The sequence below is a fragment of the Phyllobates terribilis genome, unplaced genomic scaffold (assembly GCF_046119375.1).
Source record: "Phyllobates terribilis strain yellow unplaced genomic scaffold, ASM4611937v1 Scaffold_11__3_contigs__length_659146591, whole genome shotgun sequence".
In the NCBI taxonomy this organism is placed as follows: domain Eukaryota; kingdom Metazoa; phylum Chordata; class Amphibia; order Anura; family Dendrobatidae; genus Phyllobates; species Phyllobates terribilis.
Window position 1 is genome coordinate 533,975,692 of NW_027362771.1, and position 18,107 is coordinate 533,993,798.

Sequence of the window (18,107 nt, forward strand, 5' to 3'; positions counted from 1 at the left end):
CACTGTGGGCCCTTCAGGCATCTTGGAGTGGAATCAAAGGCATGGGAATACTCCAGTAATGCCCTTTTACTTCTCCTTGTGCTGGATCCACTTCTGGTCTTGTCTTAAAAAAATGCATCAAAAACTGCAGTGGTATTTTTCAAAAAATTTCTGTGTGTGATACCTCAGTTCAAGATGACGGTATTATTTCTTATAAAAATGTTAGTGATTTTGTATCTGAATTTCCTTGTAGCTACGACACCGGATATCGCCACGGAAATCTGTTTATGTCCTACAAAAGTATGTTCCAGGATGTGAGAGAAGCCATGGACTACATGCACGACTCGGTGAGATCATGGGAGGGGTGTGGAGGTCTGACATATTATCTCGTCGTCATGACTGTCAGCAACACAACAGGCGGAGCCCAATATGGATTAGATAAGAGCTGCCACCACTTCACGCCTTTCTGGTGGAATTGTCAATGGGTCACGTCACTCCTCGAGCCTCACGTAGCGAGGGAGTCATCAGATCTTCTCCGTGTCTACCAGATAGAGAACAAAACGCATCTCACTTATTTTTCGGAAACAATCCCAGGTTATCTTACGCCATGTTATCCTTTACAACCATGGAAGGAGGCTGGGGCCTAGGCCTGGACTACTTCAATTGGACCCTGAGGCTACGTCCCCAAAATGAACTTTTGGTGCGTTTTTGACGCTGTGTACTTTTTGCTGCCTCAAAAGCGTCTACAGATCCAACAAAGTAGATGGGATTTATAGAAATCTCCTTCCCACTGTGCTTTTTTTTGTGCTTTTTTTTTTTTACTCAGCATAAACTGATCTGCGGTGCGTGTTTCATATCCGCCACATGTCAATTTTTTTGCGGGTACGCTATGTTTTCTGTTTGGATGTTCCCCATAAACCTGAGGAAAATCTGCAGGTCAAAAAGCATATTTGTTAGGCCACATGCACATGCTGAGTATTTGGTGAGTTTTTTACCTCAGTATTTGTAGCCAAAACCAGGAGTGGGTGATAAATACAGAAGTGGTGACGTGTTTCTATTAGGCTATGTGCCCACGATGCAGAAATGCTCCGGATTTTTCCTGAGCGTTTCTGCATCTCCCTGGCAGAAAAAACGCATGCGGATTGTACATGCGGATTGTACATGCGGATTGTACATGCATTTTTCCTGTCAGGGACATGCGGATGTGAAGCGTTCTTCACATGCATTTCCGCATGCGGGTTGACAAGCGCTTTCCAAGTGATTTTAGCATCACTTGGAAAGTGCTTGACAACTTGGTCACACTATATAAATCCATTCAACCGGCATGGATTTATATAATGTGACCAAGTTAATAGTTGAAAAAAAGATTAAAAATGGTAAAAAAAAACCAAAAAAACCCATTATACTTACCTTCTGATGGCCCCCGGTCTTTTCTCCGCTGCGTAGGTCTCTTCTACAGCTCGCGGTGGTGTAAAAGGACCTGCCATGACGTCATTTAGTCATGTGACAGGTCACACGACCGCTAACGTCGGCAGTCACATGACTAAATGACGTCATGGCAGGTCCTTTTAGACCATCGCGAGCCGTAGAAGAGACCGGACGCAGCGGAGAAAAGACCGGGGGCCATCAGAAGGTAAGTATAATGTATTTTTTTATTTTAATTCTTTTTTTTTTTTTTTTTTACAGGTTCTATGGTACCCTGGTCTGGATGAGAGTCTCCTCTTCTCCAAACCCGGGTACCATCCGCACATTGAACCTCTTCATATTCGCATGTGCACATGCAGTGATGCGGATATCATGTGATTCAATGCAAGTCAATGGCGGCGAAAACGCCGCATTTACGCAAAATAATTGGTAGTGCTGCGGATTTTTCCACAATGATAATCCGCAGAGGAAATTTCCGCAGCATGTGCACAGCACATGTGGATTATCATTGGGGAACATGGCAGGCCTTCTACCATGCGTTTTTTAAGCGTTTCTGCAGCAGAATTGCCGCTGTGGAAACGCTTAAAAAACACATAGTGGGCACACAGCCTTATACTTTTCCTCTGATTCTTCCACTCCTGGTTTTGGCCAACAAATACTGATGTAAAATACTGACCAAATACTGATGTAAAATACTGACACGGGGACAACACCTAAGGAGATATATTCTAGAAATTGTGACAATTATTTGATACTTTATTGACGTATCTTTTTATTCTTACCATTATTTTTCATTAATATGGGGTCATGAGTGTCTAATTTACTGATTCTATTACCCTATTCTATATTTCCATAGGGTGTTCTGAAAGAAAAGACTCTGAAAGATCTGAATAAATACGTTCTCAAAGATGTAAGTTTTTTCCTACCAAAGGGGGACATGTGAAACAGGGACACATTCTCTTCATTTTATAGAATACCCACCCAAATAGATGCATCGTCCATTAATGAACCTGTAAGATTTAAAGAGACAGTACACCAGGTTGCAGGTACACATGCTCATATATTATGGGAGAGATTTGGGCCCATGTATAGATCCATTGTATAACTGAGAGCACTATAGCCTGAAGTATATGAGCATAAATTGTCTTTTTTTATATTGTGTCTGCCTTGTCTCAATTATTACTGGAATTATTGCATAAGTTGTGCTCTGGAAAGAAAATAGTTACAACACATATTAATGAGCCCAAGGGTTTGAGAACATGGGGCTGCTAGCACTTGTTACAGAGGCTACTGCGGGCCCACATGTGTGGTCTCTGTGTCCTGTCTGCAAAGTGTAGAACAAAGGGGTTGTCCACTTTTGAGGACATTTTTTAAATTTTTTATTTAAAAACATGTATTTTTGGCTAAAATCAATTAAGTTTCATTAAAAATGTTGCACCATTTGCCTTCTATTGCTTCTGTGCTGCACTGTCCATTGCTGACTGCAGAATGAGTTAACTGAGAATTCATCAGTGAGTTCATTCTGACAGTGTAATTGGAGAGTTTTTACTTCTTTTCTTCAGGCCTTTTTTTAAGCTTCTCTCAGCTGATTTATGACCACAGACAACATCAAGGTTGAATGTGCAGGGAAACTAAGAAGCTGTTATCTGGGGGGAATTTAACAGCGAGTGCCCAGTACCTCTCCAGCATCACCACCGAGAAAAGAAACCATTACATGGTGCTCATTAGAATCACAAAGCTGCCCGAGAAATGCATGGGCATGTTGGGTCCTCCAGCGCAAAGGCTAATAGATGAGGGTCCTGAATGAGAGACCACCACCTCTATTTACTCATTATTCGCTAATATATTATTGGAAAAATTTATTTTTTTATTTTATTATATGATTTTTCCAGGAGAGAATCCATTTGCTGCTGAATCGTTTACGAGAGGTGGGAAAAGTTTTTCTAGCCACAAATAGTGATTACAAATACACCAACGTGAGTATGTCCAATTTTCGAAGTACCGGTCACTCCCCGTATCCTGCACAGTGCCTCATATTGTCTCCTTCCTCCAGGCCATCATGTCCTACCTGTTTGATGATGGAATTGAAGATAAGGTTAGTCTGATGCCTACAACCCCATAAAATGAGTAGCCGAGGGATATTACATAGAGGTTACATCTAATATCTATAGAGAGGTCTCTGGAGAAGTCAGATTGGTTACTAATTAGCTAACCCGTTAAGGGTATATGCACATAACGTTTCTTTCAGGTGGTCTGCTTCGAAACCCGCCTGAAAAAGCGCTCAAAAACGCTCAACAGAATGAACATATACATATACTATGTAAAAATGACTTGCTGTTCCTATGTTCCATCTTTTGAGCATCTTTTAACTGCTTCAGGTTTCCAAAGACACCAGACGGCTAAAAGAAGTGAGCCTGACATTCTTCAGGCTTTTTATGCTCAGAAGTTCTATACTTTATAGGAAAAGTCAATGGGAACGATTGGGCATCTTGTGAGTTTTTCCCCAGAGTTTTCGCTCCATTGTTGAGAGAAAAAATATGATTAGAAAATGCCTCTACAAAAGATGACCCAAAACGCTGATAAAACAATCAAACCCATTGGCAGACAAAAATGTTGAACAAGTGCTAAGGAAATGGACAAAAAGACACAAAAAAAATGTTGGTGATTCCTGAGTGGTCTTCTCCTTGGAAAACTCTATAAAAGACATCACTTGCACATAGCTCAAGATGTTTCTGGCCACTTAGCGCCAACTACCAAAGGAGTCAAAGCTGTTAGGTTACAAGAACCGTGTATACTGTACATCAGAAATATGTCCTGTATATGTATATGTAGGAAATGTAAATGTGGTGTTACTTATACCAACACAAAAGTTCTCACTAACATGAGACTGTGCCAGAATCCAATTAAAATAGACATATGGAAAGGAAATCAGCTTGCAAGAGGGTTGAAAATGAGTCTGATATCATCTTCAAAATGTTCTGAACTGTCATAGTCTTTGCTATTGTAATGGATTATCATTGATATTGGAGAAACCACTAGACTACCTATTATGTTGTGCGTGTATATATACCGTATTTTTCGGACTGTAAGATGCACCGGACCATAAGACGCACCTAGGTTTTAAAGGAGGAAAATAGGAAAAAAAAATTTAAGCAAAAAATGTGGTCATGATGCCCTGTTATGGGGGAGGGGGTCTACTGATGACACTGGTATTGGGGTAATGTCCCCCAATTCTGTTAATATCCTCCATCCCGGAATTAGTGGCCCCCATCCCATCCTGGTATGCATGGTACCTCTTTATCCCCCATCCTGGTATGCATGGCACCCCTTGAGCCCCCATCCTGGTATGCATAGCACCCTCTGAGCCCCCATCCTGGTATGCATGGCACCCCTTGAGACCCCATCCGGGTATGCATGGCACCCCTTGAGACCCCATCCTGGTATGCATGGCACCCCTCTGAGCCCCCATCCTGGTATGCATGGCACCCCTCTGAGCCCCCATCCTGGTATGCATGGCACCCCTCTGAGCCCCCATCCTGGTATGCATGGAACCCTCTGAGCCCCCATCCTGGTATGCATGGCACCCCTTGAGCCCCCATCCTGGTATGCATGGCACCCCTTGAGCCCCCATCCTGGTATGCATGGCACCCCTTGAGCCCCCATCCTGGTATGCATGGCACCTTCTGAGCCCCCATCCTGGTATGCATGGTACCCCTTGAGCCCCCATCCTGGTATGCATGGCAACCCTTGAACCCCCATCCTGGTATGCATGGCACCCTCTGAGCCCTCATCCTGGTATGCATGGCACCCCTTGAGCCCCCATCCTAGTATGCATGGCACCCCTTGAGCCCCCATCCTGGTATGCATGGCACCCCTTGAGACCCCATCCTGGTATGCATGGCACCCCTTGAGCCCCCATCCTGGTATGCATGGCACCCCTTGAGCCCCCATCCTGGTATGCATGGCACCCCTTGAGACCCCATACTGGTATGCATGGCACCCTCTGAGCCCCCATCCTGGTATGCAAGGCACCCCTTGAGCCCCCATCCTGGTATGCATGGCACCCCTTGAGCCTCCATCCTGGTATGCATGGCACCCTCTGAGCCCCCATCCTGGTATGTATGGCACCTTCTGAGCCCCCATCCTGGTATGTATGGCACCTTCTGAGCCCCCATCCTGGTATGTATGGCACCCTCTGAGCCCCCATCCTGGTATGTATGGCACCCTCTGAGCCACCATCCTGGTATGTATGGCACCCTCTGAGCCCCCATCCTGGTATGTATGGCACCCTCTGAGCCACCATCCTGGTATGTATGGCACCCTCTGAGCCCCCATCCTGGTATGTATGGCACCCTCTGAGCCCCCATCCTGGTATGTATGGCACCTTCTGAGCCCCCATCCTGGTATGCATGGCACCCTCTGAGCCCCCATCCTGGTATGCGTGGCACCCTCTGAGCCCCCATCCTGGTATGCATGGCACACTCTGAGCCCCCATCCTGGTATGTATGGCACCTTCTGAGCCCCCATCCTGGTATGTATGGCACCTTCTGAGCCCCCATCCTGGTATGTATGGCACCCTCTGAGCCCCCATCCTGGTATGTATGGCACCCTCTGAGCCCCCATCCTGGTATGTATGGCACCCTCTGAGCCCCCATCCTGGTATGTATGGCACCCTCTGAGCCCCCATCCTGGTATGTATGGCACCCTCTGAGCCCCCATCTTGGTATGTATGGCACCTTCTGAGCCCCCATCCTGGTATGCATGGCACACTCTGAGCCCCCATCCTGGTATGTATGCCACCCTCTGAGCCCCCATCCTGGTATGCATGGCACCCTCTGAGCCCCCATCCTGGTATGTGTGGCACCCTCTGAGCCCCCATCCTGGTATGCGTGGCACCCTCTGAGCCCCCATCCTGGTATGTATGGCACCCTCTGAGCCCCCATCCTGGTATGCATGGCACCCCTCTGAGCCCCCATCCTGGTATGCATGACACCCTCTGAGCCCCCATCCTGGTATGCATGGCACCCTCTGAGCCCCCATCCTGGTATGTATGGCAACTTCTGAGCCCCCATTCTGGTATGCATGGCACCCTCTGAGCCCCCTTCCTGGTATGCGTGGCACCCTCTGAGCCCCCTTCCTGGTATGCATGGCACCCCTTGAGCCCCCATCCTGGTATGCATGGCACCCTCTGAGACCCCATCCTGGTATGTATGGCACCTTCTGAGCCCCCATCCTGGTATGTATGGCACCTTTTGAGCCCCCATCCTGGTATGTATGGCACCCTCTGAGCCCCCATCCTGGTATGTATGGCACCCTCTGAGCCCCCATCCTGGTATGCATGGCACCCTCCGAGCCCCCATCCTGGTATGTATGGCACCCTCTGAGACCACATCTTGGTATGTATGGCACCTTCTGAACCCCCATCCTGGTATGCATGGCACACTCTGAGCCCCAATCCTGGTATGTATGGCACCCTCTGAGCCCCCATCCTGGTATGTATGGCACCCTCTGAGCCCCCATCCTGGTATGTATGGCACCCTCTGAGCCCCCATCCTGGTATGTGTGGCACCCTCTGAGCCCCCATCCTGGTATGCGTGGCACCCTCTGAGCCCCCATCCTGGTATGTATGGCACCCTCTGAGCCCCCATCCTGGTATGCATGGCACCCCTCTGAGCCCCCATCCTGGTATGCATGACACCCTCTGAGCCCCCATCCTGGTATGCATGGCACCCTGTTAGCCCCCATCCTGGTATGTATGGCACCTTCTGAACCCCCATTCTGGTATGCATGGCACCCTCTGAGCCCCCATCCTGGTATGTATGGCACCCTCTGAGCCCCCTTCCTGGTATGCGTGGCACCCTCTGAGCCCCCTTCCTGGTATGCATGGCATCCCTTGAGCCCCCATCCTGGTATGCATGGCACCCTCTGAGACCCCATCCTGGTATGTATGGCACCTTCTGAGCCCCCATCCTGGTATGTATGGCACCTTTTGAGCCCCCATCCTGGTATGTATGGCACCCTCTGAGCCCCCATCCTGGTATGTATGGCACCCTCTGAGCCCCCATCCTGGTATGTATGGCACCCTCTGAGCCCCCATCCTGGTATGTATGGCACCCTCTGAGCCCCCATCTTGGTATGTATGGCACCTTCTGAGCCCCCATCCTGGTATGCATGGCACACTCTGAGCCCCCATCCTGGTATGTATGCCACCCTCTGAGCCCCCATCCTGGTATGCATGGCACCCTCTGAGCCCCCATCCTGGTATGTGTGGCACCCTCTGAGCCCCCATCCTGGTATGCGTGGCACCCTCTGAGCCCCCATCCTGGTATGTATGGCACCCTCTGAGCCCCCATCCTGGTATGCATGGCACCCCTCTGAGCCCCCATCCTGGTATGCATGACACCCTCTGAGCCCCCATCCTGGTATGCATGGCACCCTCTGAGCCCCCATCCTGGTATGTATGGCACCTTCTGAGCCCCCATTCTGGTATGCATGGCACCCTCTGAGCCCCCTTCCTGGTATGCGTGGCACCCTCTGAGCCCCCTTCCTGGTATGCATGGCACCCCTTGAGCCCCCATCCTGGTATGCATGGCACCCTCTGAGACCCCATCCTGGTATGTATGGCACCTTCTGAGCCCCCATCCTGGTATGTATGGCACCTTTTGAGCCCCCATCCTGGTATGTATGGCACCCTCTGAGCCCCCATCCTGGTATGTATGGCACCCTCTGAGCCCCCATCCTGGTATGCATGGCACCCTCTGAGCCCCCATCCTGGTATGTATGGCACCCTCTGAGACCCCATCTTGGTATGTATGGCACCTTCTGAACCCCCATCCTGGTATGCATGGCACACTCTGAGCCCCAATCCTGGTATGTATGGCACCCTCTGAGCCCCCATCCTGGTATGTATGGCACCCTCTGAGCCCCCATCCTGGTATGTATGGCACCCTCTGAGCCCCCATCCTGGTATGTGTGGCACCCTCTGAGCCCCCATCCTGGTATGCGTGGCACCCTCTGAGCCCCCATCCTGGTATGTATGGCACCCTCTGAGCCCCCATCCTGGTATGCATGGCACCCCTCTGAGCCCCCATCCTGGTATGCATGACACCCTCTGAGCCCCCATCCTGGTATGCATGGCACCCTCTGAGCCCCCATCCTGGTATGTATGGCACCTTCTGAGCCCCCATTCTGGTATGCATGGCACCCTCTGAGCCCCCATCCTGGTATGTATGGCACCCTCAGAGCCCCCATCCTGGTATGTATGGCACCCTCTGAGCCCCCATCCTGGTATGTATGGCACCCTCTGAGCCCCCATCCTGGTATGTATGGCACCCTCTGAGCCCCCATCCTGGTATGTATGGCACCCTCTGAGCCCCCATCCTGGTATGTATGGCACCCTCTGAGACCCCATCTTGGTATGTATGGCACCTTCTGAGCCCCCATCCTGGTATGCATGGCACACTCTGAGCCCCAATCCTGGTATGTATGGCACCCTCTGAGCCCCCATCCTGGTATGTATGGCACCGTCTGAGCCCCCATCCTGGTATGTATGGCACCCTCTGAGCCCCCATCCTGGTATGTGTGGCACCCTCTGAGCCCCCATCCTGGTATACGTGGCACCCTCTGAGCCCCCATCCTGGTATGTATGGCACCCTCTGAGCCCCCATCCTGGTATGCATGGCACCCCTCTGAGCTCCCATCCTGGTATGCATGACACCCTCTGAGCCCCCATCCTGGTATGCATGGCACCCTCTGAGCCCCCATCCTGGTATGTATGGCACCTTCTGAGCCCCCATACTGGTATGCATGGCACCCTCTGAGCCCCATCCTGGTATGTATGGCACCCTCAGAGCCCCCATCCTGGTATGTATGGCACCCTCTGAGCCCCCATCCTGGTATGTATGGCACCTTCTGAGCCCCCATCCTGGTATGTATGGCACCCTCTGAGCCCCCATCCTGGTATGTATGGCACCCTCTGAGCCCCCATCCTGGTATGTATGGCACCCTCTGAGCCCCCATCCTAGTATGCATGGCACCCCTTGAGCCCCCATCCTGGTATGCATGGCACCCCTTGAGACCCCATCCTGGTATGCATGGCACCCCTTGAGCCCCCATCCTGGTATGCATGGCACCCCTTGAGCCCCCATCCTGGTATGCATGGCACCCCTTGAGACCCCATACTGGTATGCATGGCACCCTCTGAGCCCCCATCCTGGTATGCAAGGCACCCCTTGAGCCCCCATCCTGGTATGCATGGCACCCCTTGAGCCCCCATCCTGGTATGCATGGCACCCTCTGAGCCCCCATCCTGGTATGTATGGCACCTTCTGAGCCCCCATCCTGGTATGTATGGCACCTTCTGAGCCCCCATCCTGGTATGTATGGCACCCTCTGAGCCCCCAACCTGGTATGTATGGCACCCTCTGAGCCACCATCCTGGTATGTATGGCACCCTCTGAGCCCCCATCCTGGTATGTATGGCACCCTCTGAGCCCCCATCCTGGTATGTATGGCACCTTCTGAGCCCCCATCCTGGTATGCATGGCACCCTCTGAGCCCCCATCCTGGTATGCGTGGCACCCTCTGAGCCCCCATCCTGGTATGCATGGCACACTCTGAGCCCCCATCCTGGTATGTATGGCACCTTCTGAGCCCCCATCCTGGTATGTATGGCACCTTCTGAGCCCCCATCCTGGTATGTATGGCACCCTCTGAGCCCCCATCCTGGTATGTATGGCACCCTCTGAGCCCCCATCCTGGTATGTATGGCACCCTCTGAGCCCCCATCCTGGTATTGTATGGCACCCTCTGAGCCCCCATCCTGGTATGTATGGCACCCTCTGAGCCCCCATCCTGGTATGTATGGCACCCTCTGAGCCCCCATCTTGGTATGTATGGCACCTTCTGAGCCCCCATCCTGGTATGCATGGCACACTCTGAGCCCCCATCCTGGTATGTATGCCACCCTCTGAGCCCCCATCCTGGTATGCATGGCACCCTCTGAGCCCCCATCCTGGTATGTGTGGCACCCTCTGAGCCCCCATCCTGGTATGCGTGGCACCCTCTGAGCCCCCATCCTGGTATGTATGGCACCCTCTGAGCCCCCATCCTGGTATGCATGGCACCCCTCTGAGCCCCCATCCTGGTATGCATGACACCCTCTGAGCCCCCATCCTGGTATGCATGGCACCCTCTGAGCCCCCATCCTGGTATGTATGGCACCTTCTGAGCCCCCATTCTGGTATGCATGGCACCCTCTGAGCCCCCTTCCTGGTATGCGTGGCACCCTCTGAGCCCCCTTCCTGGTATGCATGGCACCCCTTGAGCCCCCATCCTGGTATGCATGGCACCCTCTGAGACCCCATCCTGGTATGTATGGCACCTTCTGAGCCCCCATCCTGGTATGTATGGCACCTTTTGAGCCCCCATCCTGGTATGTATGGCACCCTCTGAGCCCCCATCCTGGTATGTATGGCACCCTCTGAGCCCCCATCCTGGTATGCATGGCACCCTCTGAGCCCCCATCCTGGTATGTATGGCACCCTCTGAGACCACATCTTGGTATGTATGGCACCTTCTGAACCCCCATCCTGGTATGCATGGCACACTCTGAGCCCCAATCCTGGTATGTATGGCACCCTCTGAGCCCCCATCCTGGTATGTATGGCACCCTCTGAGCCCCCATCCTGGTATGTATGGCACCCTCTGAGCCCCCATCCTGGTATGTGTGGCACCCTCTGAGCCCCCATCCTGGTATGCGTGGCACCCTCTGAGCCCCCATCCTGGTATGTATGGCACCCTCTGAGCCCCCATCCTGGTATGCATGGCACCCCTCTGAGCCCCCATCCTGGTATGCATGACACCCTCTGAGCCCCCATCCTGGTATGCATGGCACCCTGTTAGCCCCCATCCTGGTATGTATGGCACCTTCTGAACCCCCATTCTGGTATGCATGGCACCCTCTGAGCCCCCATCCTGGTATGTATGGCACCCTCTGAGCCCCCTTCCTGGTATGCGTGGCACCCTCTGAGCCCCCTTCCTGGTATGCATGGCATCCCTTGAGCCCCCATCCTGGTATGCATGGCACCCTCTGAGACCCCATCCTGGTATGTATGGCACCTTCTGAGCCCCCATCCTGGTATGTATGGCACCTTTTGAGCCCCCATCCTGGTATGTATGGCACCCTCTGAGCCCCCATCCTGGTATGTATGGCACCCTCTGAGCCCCCATCCTGGTATGTATGGCACCCTCTGAGCCCCCATCCTGGTATGTATGGCACCCTCTGAGCCCCCATCTTGGTATGTATGGCACCTTCTGAGCCCCCATCCTGGTATGCATGGCACACTCTGAGCCCCCATCCTGGTATGTATGCCACCCTCTGAGCCCCCATCCTGGTATGCATGGCACCCTCTGAGCCCCCATCCTGGTATGTGTGGCACCCTCTGAGCCCCCATCCTGGTATGCGTGGCACCCTCTGAGCCCCCATCCTGGTATGTATGGCACCCTCTGAGCCCCCATCCTGGTATGCATGGCACCCCTCTGAGCCCCCATCCTGGTATGCATGACACCCTCTGAGCCCCCATCCTGGTATGCATGGCACCCTCTGAGCCCCCATCCTGGTATGTATGGCACCTTCTGAGCCCCCATTCTGGTATGCATGGCACCCTCTGAGCCCCCTTCCTGGTATGCGTGGCACCCTCTGAGCCCCCTTCCTGGTATGCATGGCACCCCTTGAGCCCCCATCCTGGTATGCATGGCACCCTCTGAGACCCCATCCTGGTATGTATGGCACCTTCTGAGCCCCCATCCTGGTATGTATGGCACCTTTTGAGCCCCCATCCTGGTATGTATGGCACCCTCTGAGCCCCCATCCTGGTATGTATGGCACCCTCTGAGCCCCCATCCTGGTATGCATGGCACCCTCTGAGCCCCCATCCTGGTATGTATGGCACCCTCTGAGACCCCATCTTGGTATGTATGGCACCTTCTGAACCCCCATCCTGGTATGCATGGCACACTCTGAGCCCCAATCCTGGTATGTATGGCACCCTCTGAGCCCCCATCCTGGTATGTATGGCACCCTCTGAGCCCCCATCCTGGTATGTATGGCACCCTCTGAGCCCCCATCCTGGTATGTGTGGCACCCTCTGAGCCCCCATCCTGGTATGCGTGGCACCCTCTGAGCCCCCATCCTGGTATGTATGGCACCCTCTGAGCCCCCATCCTGGTATGCATGGCACCCCTCTGAGCCCCCATCCTGGTATGCATGACACCCTCTGAGCCCCCATCCTGGTATGCATGGCACCCTCTGAGCCCCCATCCTGGTATGTATGGCACCTTCTGAGCCCCCATTCTGGTATGCATGGCACCCTCTGAGCCCCCATCCTGGTATGTATGGCACCCTCAGAGCCCCCATCCTGGTATGTATGGCACCCTCTGAGCCCCCATCCTGGTATGTATGGCACCCTCTGAGCCCCCATCCTGGTATGTATGGCACCCTCTGAGCCCCCATCCTGGTATGTATGGCACCCTCTGAGCCCCCATCCTGGTATGTATGGCACCCTCTGAGACCCCATCTTGGTATGTATGGCACCTTCTGAGCCCCCATCCTGGTATGCATGGCACACTCTGAGCCCCAATCCTGGTATGTATGGCACCCTCTGAGCCCCCATCCTGGTATGTATGGCACCGTCTGAGCCCCCATCCTGGTATGTATGGCACCCTCTGAGCCCCCATCCTGGTATGTGTGGCACCCTCTGAGCCCCCATCCTGGTATACGTGGCACCCTCTGAGCCCCCATCCTGGTATGTATGGCACCCTCTGAGCCCCCATCCTGGTATGCATGGCACCCCTCTGAGCTCCCATCCTGGTATGCATGACACCCTCTGAGCCCCCATCCTGGTATGCATGGCACCCTCTGAGCCCCCATCCTGGTATGTATGGCACCTTCTGAGCCCCCATACTGGTATGCATGGCACCCTCTGAGCCCCATCCTGGTATGTATGGCACCCTCAGAGCCCCCATCCTGGTATGTATGGCACCCTCTGAGCCCCCATCCTGGTATGTATGGCACCTTCTGAGCCCCCATCCTGGTATGTATGGCACCCTCTGAGCCCCCATCCTGGTATGTATGGCACCCTCTGAGCCCCCATCCTGGTATGTATAGCACCCTCTGAGCCCCCATCCTAGTATGCATGGCACCCCTTGAGCCCCCATCCTGGTATGCATGGCACCCCTTGAGACCCCATCCTGGTATGCATGGCACCCCTTGAGCCCCCATCCTGGTATGCATGGCACCCCTTGAGCCCCCATCCTGGTATGCATGGCACCCCTTGAGACCCCATACTGGTATGCATGGCACCCTCTGAGCCCCCATCCTGGTATGCAAGGCACCCCTTGAGCCCCCATCCTGGTATGCATGGCACCCCTTGAGCCCCCATCCTGGTATGCATGGCACCCTCTGAGCCCCCATCCTGGTATGTATGGCACCTTCTGAGCCCCCATCCTGGTATGTATGGCACCTTCTGAGCCCCCATCCTGGTATGTATGGCACCCTCTGAGCCCCCAACCTGGTATGTATGGCACCCTCTGAGCCACCATCCTGGTATGTATGGCACCCTCTGAGCCCCCATCCTGGTATGTATGGCACCCTCTGAGCCCCCATCCTGGTATGTATGGCACCTTCTGAGCCCCCATCCTGGTATGCATGGCACCCTCTGAGCCCCCATCCTGGTATGCGTGGCACCCTCTGAGCCCCCATCCTGGTATGCATGGCACACTCTGAGCCCCCATCCTGGTATGTATGGCACCTTCTGAGCCCCCATCCTGGTATGTATGGCACCTTCTGAGCCCCCATCCTGGTATGTATGGCACCCTCTGAGCCCCCATCCTGGTATGTATGGCACCCTCTGAGCCCCCATCCTGGTATGTATGGCACCCTCTGAGCCCCCATCCTGGTATTGTATGGCACCCTCTGAGCCCCCATCCTGGTATGTATGGCACCCTCTGAGCCCCCATCCTGGTATGTATGGCACCCTCTGAGCCCCCATCTTGGTATGTATGGCACCTTCTGAGCCCCCATCCTGGTATGCATGGCACACTCTGAGCCCCCATCCTGGTATGTATGCCACCCTCTGAGCCCCCATCCTGGTATGCATGGCACCCTCTGAGCCCCCATCCTGGTATGTGTGGCACCCTCTGAGCCCCCATCCTGGTATGCGTGGCACCCTCTGAGCCCCCATCCTGGTATGTATGGCACCCTCTGAGCCCCCATCCTGGTATGCATGGCACCCCTCTGAGCCCCCATCCTGGTATGCATGACACCCTCTGAGCCCCCATCCTGGTATGCATGGCACCCTCTGAGCCCCCATCCTGGTATGTATGGCACCTTCTGAGCCCCCATTCTGGTATGCATGGCACCCTCTGAGCCCCCTTCCTGGTATGCGTGGCACCCTCTGAGCCCCCTTCCTGGTATGCATGGCACCCCTTGAGCCCCCATCCTGGTATGCATGGCACCCTCTGAGACCCCATCCTGGTATGTATGGCACCTTCTGAGCCCCCATCCTGGTATGTATGGCACCTTTTGAGCCCCCATCCTGGTATGTATGGCACCCTCTGAGCCCCCATCCTGGTATGTATGGCACCCTCTGAGCCCCCATCCTGGTATGCATGGCACCCTCTGAGCCCCCATCCTGGTATGTATGGCACCCTCTGAGACCACATCTTGGTATGTATGGCACCTTCTGAACCCCCATCCTGGTATGCATGGCACACTCTGAGCCCCAATCCTGGTATGTATGGCACCCTCTGAGCCCCCATCCTGGTATGTATGGCACCCTCTGAGCCCCCATCCTGGTATGTATGGCACCCTCTGAGCCCCCATCCTGGTATGTGTGGCACCCTCTGAGCCCCCATCCTGGTATGCGTGGCACCCTCTGAGCCCCCATCCTGGTATGTATGGCACCCTCTGAGCCCCCATCCTGGTATGCATGGCACCCCTCTGAGCCCCCATCCTGGTATGCATGACACCCTCTGAGCCCCCATCCTGGTATGCATGGCACCCTCTGAGCCCCCATCCTGGTATGTATGGCACCTTCTGAACCCCCATTCTGGTATGCATGGCACCCTCTGAGCCCCCATTCTGGTATGTATGGCACCCTCTGAGCCCCCTTCCTGGTATGCGTGGCACCCTCTGAGCCCCCTTCCTGGTATGCATGGCATCCCTTGAGCCCCCATCCTGGTATGCATGGCACCCTCTGAGACCCCATCCTGGTATGTATGGCACCTTCTGAGCCCCCATCCTGGTATGTATGGCACCTTTTGAGCCCCCATCCTGGTATGTATGGCACCCTCTGAGCCCCCATCCTGGTATGTATGGCACCCTCTGAGCCCCCATCCTGGTATGTATGGCACCCTCTGAGCCCCCATCCTGGTATGTATGGCACCCTCTGAGCCCCCATCTTGGTATGTATGGCACCTTCTGAGCCCCCATCCTGGTATGCATGGCACACTCTGAGCCCCCATCCTGGTATGTATGCCACCCTCTGAGCCCCCATCCTGGTATGCATGGCACCCTCTGAGCCCCCATCCTGGTATGTGTGGCACCCTCTGAGCCCCCATCCTGGTATGCGTGGCACCCTCTGAGCCCCCATCCTGGTATGTATGGCACCCTCTGAGCCCCCATCCTGGTATGCATGGCACCCCTCTGAGCCCCCATCCTGGTATGCATGACACCCTCTGAGCCCCCATCCTGGTATGCATGGCACCCTCTGAGCCCCCATCCTGGTATGTATGGCACCTTCTGAGCCCCCATTCTGGTATGCATGGCACCCTCTGAGCCCCCTTCCTGGTATGCGTGGCACCCTCTGAGCCCCCTTCCTGGTATGCATGGCACCCCTTGAGCCCCCATCCTGGTATGCATGGCACCCTCTGAGACCCCATCCTGGTATGTATGGCACCTTCTGAGCCCCCATCCTGGTATGTATGGCACCTTTTGAGCCCCCATCCTGGTATGTATGGCACCCTCTGAGCCCCCATCCTGGTATGTATGGCACCCTCTGAGCCCCCATCCTGGTATGCATGGCACCCTCTGAGCCCCCATCCTGGTATGTATGGCACCCTCTGAGACCCCATCTTGGTATGTATGGCACCTTCTGAACCCCCATCCTGGTATGCATGGCACACTCTGAGCCCCAATCCTGGTATGTATGGCACCCTCTGAGCCCCCATCCTGGTATGTATGGCACCCTCTGAGCCCCCATCCTGGTATGTATGGCACCCTCTGAGCCCCCATCCTGGTATGTGTGGCACCCTCTGAGCCCCCATCCTGGTATGCGTGGCACCCTCTGAGCCCCCATCCTGGTATGTATGGCACCCTCTGAGCCCCCATCCTGGTATGCATGGCACCCCTCTGAGCCCCCATCCTGGTATGCATGACACCCTCTGAGCCCCCATCCTGGTATGCATGGCACCCTCTGAGCCCCCATCCTGGTATGTATGGCACCTTCTGAGCCCCCATTCTGGTATGCATGGCACCCTCTGAGCCCCCATCCTGGTATGTATGGCACCCTCAGAGCCCCCATCCTGGTATGTATGGCACCCTCTGAGCCCCCATCCTGGTATGTATGGCACCCTCTGAGCCCCCATCCTGGTATGTATGGCACCCTCTGAGCCCCCATCCTGGTATGTATGGCACCCTCTGAGCCCCCATCCTGGTATGTATGGCACCCTCTGAGACCCCATCTTGGTATGTATGGCACCTTCTGAGCCCCCATCCTGGTATGCATGGCACACTCTGAGCCCCAATCCTGGTATGTATGGCACCCTCTGAGCCCCCATCCTGGTATGTATGGCACCGTCTGAGCCCCCATCCTGGTATGTATGGCACCCTCTGAGCCCCCATCCTGGTATGTGTGGCACCCTCTGAGCCCCCATCCTGGTATACGTGGCACCCTCTGAGCCCCCATCCTGGTATGTATGGCACCCTCTGAGCCCCCATCCTGGTATGCATGGCACCCCTCTGAGCTCCCATCCTGGTATGCATGACACCCTCTGAGCCCCCATCCTGGTATGCATGGCACCCTCTGAGCCCCCATCCTGGTATGTATGGCACCTTCTGAGCCCCCATTCTGGTATGCATGGCACCCTCTGAGCCCCATCCTGGTATGTATGGCACCCTCAGAGCCCCCATCCTGGTATGTATGGCACCCTCTGAGCCCCCATCCTGGTATGTATGGCACCTTCTGAGCCCCCATCCTGGTATGTATGGCACCCTCTGAGCCCCCATCCTGGTATGTATGGCACCCTCTGAACCCCCATCCTGGTATGTATGGCACCCTATGAGCCCCCATCCTGGTATGTATGGCACCCTCTGAGCCCCCATCCTGGTATATATGGCACCCTCTGAGCCCCCATCCTGGTATGTATGGCACCCTCTGAGCCCCCATCCTGGTATGTATGGCACCCTCTGAGCCCCCATCCTGGTATGTATGGCACCCTCAGAGCCCCCATCTTGGTATGCGTGGCACCCTCTGAGCCCCCATCCTGGTATGTATGGCACCTTCTGAGGCCCCATCCTGGTATGTATGGCACCCTCTGAGCCCCCATCCTGGTATGTATGGCACCCTCTGAGCCCCCATCCTGGTATGTATGGCACCCTCTGAGCCCCCATTCTGGTATGTATGGCACCCTCTGAGCCCCCATCC

At 54.6% G+C, this 18,107-nt stretch overlaps 1 protein-coding gene across 3 annotated transcripts in view; it reads left to right on the forward strand.

The window, feature by feature from the left end:
- The window catches only part of LOC141166784 (cytosolic purine 5'-nucleotidase-like), a 78,673-nt gene that overhangs the window by 30,859 nt on the left and 29,707 nt on the right, over window positions 1-18,107 (forward strand). For all 3 annotated transcript variants that reach the window (XM_073653810.1, XM_073653811.1, XM_073653809.1), the window contains exons 7-10: window positions 233-326; window positions 2,261-2,314; window positions 3,297-3,380; window positions 3,458-3,499. In XM_073653810.1, the coding sequence (XP_073509911.1) occupies window positions 233-326; window positions 2,261-2,314; window positions 3,297-3,380; window positions 3,458-3,499 (274 nt within the window). The remainder of the gene's footprint in view (window positions 1-232; window positions 327-2,260; window positions 2,315-3,296; window positions 3,381-3,457; window positions 3,500-18,107) is intronic.